The 10,672-nt window shown below is 36.6% G+C and overlaps 2 protein-coding genes across 2 annotated transcripts; both read right to left on the bottom strand.

The window, feature by feature from the left end:
* Window positions 1–2,629: 2,629 nt before the first annotated feature.
* Window positions 2,630–4,380, bottom strand: LOC111384862. The gene is made up of 2 exons (XM_023009204.1): window positions 3,003–4,380; window positions 2,630–2,893 (listed from the first exon to the last, which is right to left on the bottom strand). The coding sequence occupies exon 1, from the start codon at window positions 4,249–4,251 to the stop codon at window positions 3,019–3,021; it is 1,233 nt and encodes a 410-aa protein (XP_022864972.1). The 5' UTR covers window positions 4,252–4,380; the 3' UTR covers window positions 2,630–2,893; window positions 3,003–3,018.
* Window positions 4,381–5,996: 1,616 nt separating this feature from the next.
* LOC111384853 (probable L-cysteine desulfhydrase, chloroplastic) lies at window positions 5,997–10,326 on the bottom strand. Its single transcript, XM_023009191.1, has 2 exons — window positions 8,831–10,326; window positions 5,997–6,407 (listed from the first exon to the last, which is right to left on the bottom strand). Exon 1 carries the CDS (start codon window positions 10,140–10,142, stop codon window positions 8,835–8,837), a length of 1,308 nt encoding a protein of 435 aa, XP_022864959.1. The 5' UTR covers window positions 10,143–10,326; the 3' UTR covers window positions 5,997–6,407; window positions 8,831–8,834.
* Between the last annotated feature and the right edge of the window lie 346 nt (window positions 10,327–10,672).

The following is a 10,672-nucleotide window of genomic DNA, read 5'->3' as shown; positions in this document are numbered from 1 at the left end:
TTTGGCCCCCCCCCCCCCCCCCCCTCCTTTTGGGCAAGAAAACAAGACTGATGAAAATGAAGCTGGAAAAATACAAACATTGAATTTTGGATCCACTTTTGTAACTTGAACAAGTGAAAGAAGATCCGATTACAGCTTTTCCTTCAATTCCTATCTCTCAAGCTAATAATAATAGCAAGGAATGGAAAATTAAAACAAAACCCATAAAATTAAATATGAATTGCATATGATGAGTTAGGAAAAATCAGTATGATTGGAATTCTCGTCCAACTTCAAACCCAGTTCTGAAATTATGAAATTTAAAAAATTCGCTAAAAACACCACTGAAGAAATCATTTTGCTTCAGAAAGAAAGAAGCCGAACGGATAGCCATCAAAGCCACGGAATAGTATGAATTAATGGGATATGGGGACGAAAGATTGGAATGGCAAAAAGTGTACGAGAATCCCACATCGACAAAGCAGAAGTGGAGAGGGCTCGTGGTGTATTATAAAAGCAGACCTGGTGGGACGATATTACATACTTACCTGGACGGGGTCAATGGGCGATCAAGAAGACCCATGGCCTAGGTTGGCGACCTCCATTGCACTTAGGAGGGGCGCCCGCCTAAGGTCGGCCCAAGTGGTCGAGCCTACGTCATAATTTGTGGTAGAGGGGGCCTGCGTTCGCGCGGCCCCTGCCCAATTCTTTAGTTTGAAGGTTTTAATTTTTGGGCCCGTCTTGGGCTTCACAATCGCTTCGTCGAAGTTTGACGTACTTTTATTATACAGATTTGTCAGACTGAAATTCGGGACCTTGTGGGTTAAGTTCCAAGATTTTCGAAAATTACGACGTGAGACATTTTAAATTTTAGAGTCCGGGAGTATGACTCAATTTTTGAAGTTTAATAATCAATTTGTAGATTGTTTTTTTAGCAATATTAAGTACGAATTAGTGATTAATGTGGGGTGGGTTTTCTTTGTAATGAAATATCCATGCGATACTTGACATTCCCCCAATGTAAAGGGAACCAACAGTTCCGCGAGTGTACGAGTAGCATTCGTTGTCAAAAGCTGTGATCTCAACTCGTTCGTATTTGGCATGGTGCAACGTTGCTATCAATAACCATAAGATTCGAAAAATGTATGATATAGAGAGCTTCAATCACACCACTTAGATGACTCAATTAACGAGCTTAAGAGTGACATTGTTACTCCAAACAAAAGAAATACACAATGAATGTACCGGTACAAGAGATCCATATTTAAGAGAGAAAAAATTGATATATTAACTAGAACATGTTTGAGAGTCGAGACATTTTACATGCCAGTGCAACGTTGCTATCAATAACCATAAGATTCGAAAAATGTATGATATAGAGAGCTTCAATCACACCACTTAGATGACTCAATTAACGAGCTTAAGAGTGACATTGTTACTCCAAACAAAAGAAATACACAATGAATGTACCGGTACAAGAGATCCATATTTAAGAGAGAAAAAATTGATATATTAACTAGAACATGTTTGAGAGTCGAGACATTTTACATGCCATATCGTGTATCCTATTTTCAGTATTTGACATATATTATTATATTATTTTTATATTTCTTTTACTCAAATTTTATCTTAATGCGTTTAATCATTAAATGGTCCTGATCAAATTCAAAAACTTTTAAATTTTAAATTAAAACTAAAAATTTATTTCTATATTAAAAAGTAAAGGAATATAACATAGAACAAGAGTGTATAATTTTGAAGTATATCAATCAACATGACAATAGGCATTCAAGTCGTGTCTATATCTCGTATTTATGTTCGAACTTCATAAAATCGTCTGTATAAAAATAAAATTCTGAACAAAATTAAAACAAATATATTACAGGCCTGCTCAAATGGAAGAGAAATGTATAAAAGATAAATGCAAAACGAATATCTGATAATTCGGCGTCTAGTAAGACCCACAACTTATAATCACTTAAATTTTAAATTATTCACCTATCAAACATGCTTGCAGTCTGCAAGTGGAAGCCACGTGTGGCGAAAGCAGTAAAATTTAGAATGTACAAACTTCTCCAAAAATGCAATTTCCACAATGCATATGGAAACATTTAGTTGTCTCCAAAATAACAGAAACATGAATGTTATACGAACCATTCTTGACCTAAAGCGACTCATGTCTTCATCATAGGAGGGATGCAGAACGTTATGTTAAAAAGGCGCTGCCCTGCCGATAAATTTTTTATATTTCTTTTCGTAAATACCATTTTCTACCCACAAATGGCGATGATAGCTTAGAACTAAGGTATTTTGTTTATCAGGAACCTTGGCACTTCAATAGGCACCTAGAGGTTACATGCATTGATGCACAAATCCTAGTAAATCTATCTTCAGTTTAAAAGTCTAGCACACAAACAAAATTCCACTAGATCAATTCTATACAACTCAGGCCAAGTCAACTTTTCCCTTTCCCATATTTCAGGAAGAAGGTTCTTTGGTACCAACAAGCAATCACTAGTTACATTACCAATCAATCGTTAGATTTCAAATCAACAGTTCACTAAAATAGTAAAATGCTAAGAAATGAGGCATTCTTGGTGAGTCCACGTGTTCAGTAAGACTAACATGAGAGGAATGGGAAGACAGGAAGTGTTTAACAGCTGAACAGGGATAAAACCATTTAATACAACAAACAAAGTTCAGATTCAATTTATCAAAACAAAGGGGAGTAACGGAATATCATAGCAAGTTCTAGAAAATCTTTACATAAAACTTGGCCCAACATTGACGAGAAAATGGTGAGTAGACAAATATAAGAATCAACTAACTTGAGCAGATATAACTCACAAGGCCTGCTCGTGATTTCTCAGTCTGATGAAATATTGCAACTAGCCTCTGTATGATCTAAGAACACCTGAAATAGGAAACTGCCATTATTAATAAGAGAACAAATTGTCAAACATTTAACCATTCAAAAAAGTTAAAAATCCACCTTGATTTTCCATTATATTCAAGTAACTTACCAAGAACAACACCTAACTATTGTTGTGTCCCATTATTATGATGTCCTTCATTATTTTCCTTGTGCTGCATCTGATCCTCAACTTGTGGAACCAAAACCATCCCCTCAATCACTTCCTCTATTTTCTCCTCATGCAAATTGTGGTCCTCTGCAGAAGAACCTAAATTAGCAGATGTCTCATTCCCACCAACGCTGTTCTTCTCAACCAGTGATTCTCCATCATTGGATCCAGAACTCACCCTCATGGCCTCGTTATTGTCAACATCCATCAGCACACTACTATCATTCGAAAGCTTTGCAGACACTTCATCTAGTGCATTTATTCCACCCATTTGCTCATTTTCCCTCAACTCCACTGCGTTCAATGCTGCCAATACCTGACTTGAATTATCCACTCTATTCACATTTCCTGTCAAATTAGTCTTCTCTTCCATAACCACCACAGGAGGCACACCACCATTCACGTTTTCACTTCTTGCACCGATGGTATTTTTAGCATTAGTATAATTTTCTCTTGAAACTCGTACACCACCACCACCCAGATGACCCACATTCCCACCACTTTTATCACCACCACCACCACCACCCAAATGAGCCACATTTTCACCGCCACTGGGCCCGGGCACCTCAGGTGATATCAATATACCTGCTTCCTTCTTTCTCACCTTCTCCCTCACGACCAAGTATGCCACATGGTCCAATGCTTCTTTTGCCCTTTTCCTTGTGAAGGCAGCCTCCTTAGCCTTCCGCTCAGCCTCTGCTCTTGCTGCCACAGCAGCCTTAAACATAGAAGCTGCAGCAATCTTTGCTGCAGCCAACAAGATCTTCGCTGAAGTCCTATCAATCACCCTATAAACCTCACTATTTCCAGTCACGTCCAAACCCTCATCCCCGCCAGTAACATTAGCTTCCGTTTCTCTTCTCAAGTTAAAAATTGGAGAGTTTGGGTTAATGCAAAGGGGGCAAGCGTAGTTGTTCCCGGGAGAAGCGGGGGCGGTGACGCAGTAAGAGTGGGAAGAGGAATAGCATTTGAAACATGTGATAACGGAGTCGTGCGTTGTGGAGGGAGGGTAGACCTGGAAGCAGGTGGGGCAGAATGATTGAGGGTGAAGGCGGAGGACACAGGTGGTGCATAGCCGACGAAAGATCCCACGGTGGCGAACGTGGTGGAGCAGACGGCGCTCTTCCAAACCGCAATTGCCGCACGCATTGGCGGCGGAACTGGTGGTGGGATCTTGCTTTATAATCATGTTATTAGAAATTTTTCATTACAAAACAAATCAATGGAGAGAACAATACGAAACTTAATAGATTAAATTCTTCTGACGTATGCGCGCAGAGTACTTACTAGGGTTTCCAGGTAGGGTTTCGCGAAGAAGAAGAAAAATTAGAGCTTTAACGTCCGTTTGATTGTAAAGATGGAATTGAATTGGGTCGAAAACGAATTTCAAGAAATTGAATTATCTAGAATTATTTTTATGGAAATTGTAAATTATTGTGTTTAATTGACATAATTTTTCACGTGAAAAATGTTGAAATCAAAGTATTTTTATGTTAGTTTGACTTTGTTTTATATGAAAATTATCAATTAAAATGATAGAATTTACTGGTATTGGGGATGACATTGGTTTCCATCGCAAAAAAAATAAAAAAAAATTCAAGAAAATCATTTATTTTTTAGTGTTTGTTTGACTTTGTTTTACATGAAAATTATCAATAAAAGAGAAATATTTTTTTACAATAATTTTTAGAATTGGTTTCCATTGCCTTAGGAAAAAAAAAATCGCTATAGTAGCCGGGAATTCCAATTCTCACCATATATGGTGAGAATTGAAATTTCACCAAATCAAGAAATATCACAACTTTCAATAAAAGTTAGAAACCAATTCCATGAAAAATCTTGTGAATCAAACACTATATTTTTGGATAAAAATGAGAAATTTCCACCCATTTCCATGGAATTGGGTGAATCAAACACTAAAAGTACTTCAAGGATTTATAGTCTGCGGAGCTTCCTCATTATGATTCTATCCAACCTGCCTGGCAGGCACCCAATTTTTCAAGTAATTTGCAAAGAAAATTATTATTTAGCCTCGGTTCGGTAGCAATTTTTCATCCTAAAAAAAAATCGATTTTTTTATCGTTATTTCACTATTTTATCCATCATTTTGATTTATTCACTCATAAATAGGACCCACTTTTCTTTCTAACAATCAAAAAATCAATTCACATAATCACTATCGAAAAAGCCCTTAATATAATGCATAGAACACCAAGTATAATATTTTTTGTTGATATCCAACACTAGAATACTCAGTGAATCCACGAAAAAAGAAAAAGAGATCTAAAGGCTCAACTTTAACATAATGGACAATTTTACATTTAGCCTACAAAATTATGGTAAATCCTTGATAGATAAATAACTTTGCTTAAATAATGAAATTTTTTCGATTCGATTTCAAGTTAACGTACTAAATTAATAATCTTTATAAATACATAGAATAATAAATTTTGTTTAAAATACTTGAGGGTTCAGTGAAAATTCAAAATAGTAATTGATTAAGGTGATATAAAACAATGTAACACAACATTTTAAGTACACTTAATTTTCAACCTTTTCTCATTATAAAATAGACTTTTTTGCAAGTGTAGACTTCTCCCATGTTTGGCTCATTGATTTTATAAATACTCTTGACGACTTTTTATCTATACATTTCAAGAAATCCACAAGTACTAATTTATCCACTATTCATTTCTATCTATTTATATAATTTAAACCGTTTCAAACACTTCCCAGAAACTGCTTTAAAAGTATGTAAAAGTACATATATTTATCTTGCTATAGATATCAGCTAAACACATTTTGGTCATCCTTAAGCCCGGGGTGACACAATAGCATCCTAGGTATATCTCATCTGTACACAGTTTCTCTCTCTATCTGCAGTCTCTGAATGTGAGAATATGTAAATATACACAAGTTAGAGTTAGAGAAAGATACCATAAAACTCCAACTCAATGCCAGAGTATTCAATAATATGAAGAAAAGTGAGAAAGAGGTATGCTGATTATTTCAAACAACTTCACAATATACAACTTTTAAAAGTTGAGAATAAAATCGTCTACCGTTGGTGATAAAGTCATCTAAAAATTTGAAGTTGAGATTAACTAGACGGCCAATGGGTAAAGCATCCATAGTTATTTGGTTTTTGAGACATCTTTCACGAAGTAGCTCCTGCGCACGATCAAGACAAGTCAACATTATTGTACCTGCCAGCTCTTTGTATCTAAAATGTGAGGAGGAAAGAGCAAATGCTGTTTTTAGGTCCTGCTCCATTCTACTCTTCACCGTCTTCTAAAATTTTGAAGTTCAAGGGGTTGCGCTAACTGAACATGATTCTCCATCAAGCTGCAAATAAGAAAAGGCTCCAGTCAATGACTAATTTAGTAATTTATTTTTGCAAAGTCGTAATCAGAAGCAGATTCTCCATCTATTTCTTTGATTTCTTTCCTGTTGTTTGAGTGATTGAGACTTGTTGCCTTCACATATGCCTCTACGGATGGCAAAATGAAAACATTCCAAAGACGCTTCTCTTGGCGAGGAACATAGTATGAGTGGATCAGAAATGGAATCTAATGATTATCGTAATAACTTCAAGAATGCATATAATGTTTAACCTAATAATTCAAGACATGTTAATGAACCTTTTTTTATATATTGGCTAATGAAGTCCTGTTAAAATATCAAATGTAGTGGTATCAAATCAAGCTTTCAAAGAACAATGATGGATCCTAGAATTTATAACGTGTAATTATAAAAATTATTCCTTCTCAAATCCAATTTCCAAGATTCAAATTCCAAAATCATACGCAACGCTAACAAAAAAAGTCCAGAAATGCAATAACAAGATCCTTAAAATCCATTAATCAAAAAGACAAATAATTAGGAAATAAATAGATTTCATAAATATATAATTGCTACTAAGAATTTGAACGAAAGCAAAAAGAAATGACTTCCTCCAATCGTGATAAGTAGCTCTTTATAGGCACCGTGTAAACACTAGCTTGTCATTGAAACTATAGACAAAGCCACCGTATCTGAATAAAAATGCATTGTTAAGCCATATACTGTGTCAATTCCCTTTACATCTCCGGAAAGAAATTTTTTTCCGATTATGGTACATAACTATAACTGTCTTCCTATAGTTCCTCCCCCTCCTCCTCCTCTCAAAAATGTGATTAAAAATGAAACATTCTGCAAGACTTTCAGGAATGTTTAAAATAACACAAAACATACGCTCCAAAATATTTCCTCACATTTAGTTGTCTTCACAACTTCTATATTTTCAATTACTCACTAAGCATCGAAGTATCCCTGGGACAATGCCCCACCACATGTCCATGTGCTTTTTGGCACTCAGAATAATTTTTCAATACTATTTGTGGAAATTAAAGCCAACATTACGTTGACAAAAACACCTTTTACTCACAAAATTAAACCAAGAATGTCGGTTCCTAACGAAGGTAGTAGTATTAAGGAATAATCTGCATTTAACATTTGCTCTGTATTATTAAGGAGAACACGGTCTAAGGACGTGGGTAATATCTTTAGTCCACAGGGTTTGATTAGATTATGCAGATGTACTTGATATTATTTGGTGTCCTAAAAACTGTAGGAGAGTCTTATAGCATGTTTGGCTAAGCTCAAAAGCTGCCATAGCATGCTCTTAGACTAGAGAATAGCTTAACTATTTACTCACTTAAGTTGCATACATAGAAACAAGACTTTTAAAAATTTATCTGTAAAGATTTGATATTGTCTTGTGGGAATTTACTGATCGTTGGCAAAGGTGATTCTCTCCTCCTTGGCTTCTTCTCTTTTTCTTCAATGTCTTCCTCCAGTTCAAGCATCCCTATTAAAGCTAAAATACCATTCTACATGTATTTCCAACAGACTAAAAAAAGAAAAACAGCCCAACATTTCCAGGAGATACTTTCTTGGTTATCAATCATCACACCATGAGGACCCCTTCAACTCTGTATTCTCTTTACCTCTCTATGCCCAAACTGTTGTGCATCCTTTACCTATCCTTAGACTCATCCAATCCAATATCATCCCTCATTTTTCACCTTGAAAGTCCTGAAAATCTAGCCATAAAAAACTCGTCCTCGCTGCCTGCTGTAGAAAAGTATTTAATCTTACAGTTATCCTGTGTCGATCAGTTTGTCAGGATTATATATTCTTCAATTGAGAAAGTATTACAAGTTTTACATACAACAGGTTATACCATCTAACGGGGAAAAATATATATATATTAGACGAAAAGATTTGAATATCATCCAAGTTCAAAATTTTGACCCTGTTATGGTCAATATACCCTAGTGCTAGCCCAAAAGTGAAAGCATATAATTTAGATGGTGGGGAACATCATTGTGTATAACAAACCCAGAGTAAATAACCGACAGTTCAAGAACTCTATGGCCTTAATTGTGACAGAGATACCAAGGAGTCATATGATGTTTAACGAAACAAGGCAGCCATATTGATCTGTCATATTGTGGAACAATATCAAATTTTCCATCAGCTAATCAAGTACAGCAAAAGATAAATTAGACCATTGACGAATGCAATTTACTGTATGCCAATAACACTTGCTAAGGAAGAAAAACTAGGCTTTAAAGGTGCTTATCAACTTACTAAGAAAAGAAGGTTTATGATTAATCTAGTGTGAACAGACAGAACTTCAAACATCCACCACAGAACAATATGAAATGCAAAGCAGGACAAGAAAGATTTGATTTGTAGAGCATTTGAATTTAATCGAGCATAACCTTCTCATGATGTAAGAAAACTGCAACAAAAACCATCCTTGACTAGCTTGTTTACAGCATCTCGAAATCTGTAGTAATCCTCAACAGTATTGTACACCTGATGAGAAATCCTTGCATACCCTGTTATTGGATCAATCTCCCCCTCCACTGGCGCCCTATAGTAAATTGGCACCTCAACCCCAAAACACACCCTCAAATGTGTTCTTAACTTTAATGCATCTGCATCACTCTTAATCCCCAAACAAGGGGGCAGTCCCACCATCGCCATACTTGAGCACATATCTGGAGGTGTGCCCAATTCCGTCCCCCATGCCTTCACCAACATCTCCGCCATCTCCACAACCTTCTCGTGATTCCTCCTCATTATCCCCTCAATCCCACCCTCAAATCTACTCACAAACTCCATCACCTCCGGCATCACAAGCTGTGGGCTGTAATCCCTCGTCCCAATCCATGCACTCTCCATTGCCAACCCATTCCCATATTCATGTGAAACCACCGGATGGTGCAAGTCTGATAACTCGTCTGACATCTTGCAATACAAAAATGCCGCAGAGGGTGGGCAAAAGAACCACTTATGCAAATTACTGGTGTAAAAATCAGCACCTATGTCCTTCACGTCTATCTTGACATTCCCTATCGCGTGGGCTGCGTCTATGAAAATCCTACCCACGCCCTCATCTCTACACATCTGAACCAACTCTTTAACGGGAATTATAACGCTAGGCATCGAAGTAATGTGATCAATCACGGCTAATCGAATTTTCCGACCATTTGCTTTGCCCATCTGAAGGGCCTTTCGGAACTCTTCTATAATTTCAGAATTCGATTTAAGAGGGAAAGGAAGGTGAACCTCGATAACATGGCCGCCGGCGCGAGTAATGTACGCTTGAACCGATTTCTTGACAGCCCCATAGGCATAGTGGAGCATAATAGCGGAATCGCCCGGTTGAAACAGGGTCGAGAAAAAAGACCAGGTGGTGTGCTGAAGAACGATGGCGGCGGCAGTTGTAGCGTTATCGACAATAGAAATTTCATCAACATGGTCGGCGTTGATAAGGGTCTTGATAATTTGGCGGGTCTTAAGGATGGAGGGCTTTAAGATGTTGAAATAGAAGTTATCGGGTTGTTCGAGGAAGTGAAGCTGGTGGTTTTGCTGGGCGGCAATAATGGTGGAGGGGCAGCAACCGAAGCTACCGTTGTTTATGCGGGCGATTGAGGGATCATGGTGTGAGAATTCAGCAATAATTTCTGAAGGGGTTATGGGTTTGGGTTTTGGAGTGGCACAATTGAAGGGTTGTAGAGAGGCCATCTGAGCAGTGGGGGTTGGAAGGGCAATGTTTGAGGTTTCGGGAAGTGAAAGTCACAGAGAGATGGAAATTGAGAAGTGCGTAAAATAATGGTTTGATGACAAGGAAGCTACCATTAACAGAGCAGAGAAGACAAAGAAATAGTGTACAAGTGGTATAGGATGGGACAGGAGAAGGGATAGTTTACCGGCGAAGTTTTCGAAAATTATTTGTGAAATGGAAGATTAGTCCTCTTTTAATTGGGTTTTACAAAAAGAAAATATATTAAAAAAAAAATGAAAGGTTTCATTAATACGCAATATTTATTATTTACCCTTATTTAAAATTTATTTTGGTTGACAATTAATAATGCGAATACCTAAGTATAAATAAAAAAAAAACCAAATAATTCAATTTATTCCTCTAAATAAAATAATTAATAATTATTATTGCTTTTGAAAATTAGATCATTTAATTTTCATTAACACAATTATTAGTACACAGTTAATAAAAACATTATTACATACAACTAAAAGAAATAATAATACTACAT

Source organism: Olea europaea, chromosome 3, assembly GCF_002742605.1.
Source record: "Olea europaea var. sylvestris chromosome 3, O_europaea_v1, whole genome shotgun sequence".
NCBI classification, from domain to species: Eukaryota; Viridiplantae; Streptophyta; class Magnoliopsida; order Lamiales; family Oleaceae; genus Olea; species Olea europaea.
The sequence above is the reverse complement of the archived record's forward strand: the minus strand, read 5'-3'. Positions and strand labels throughout refer to the sequence as shown.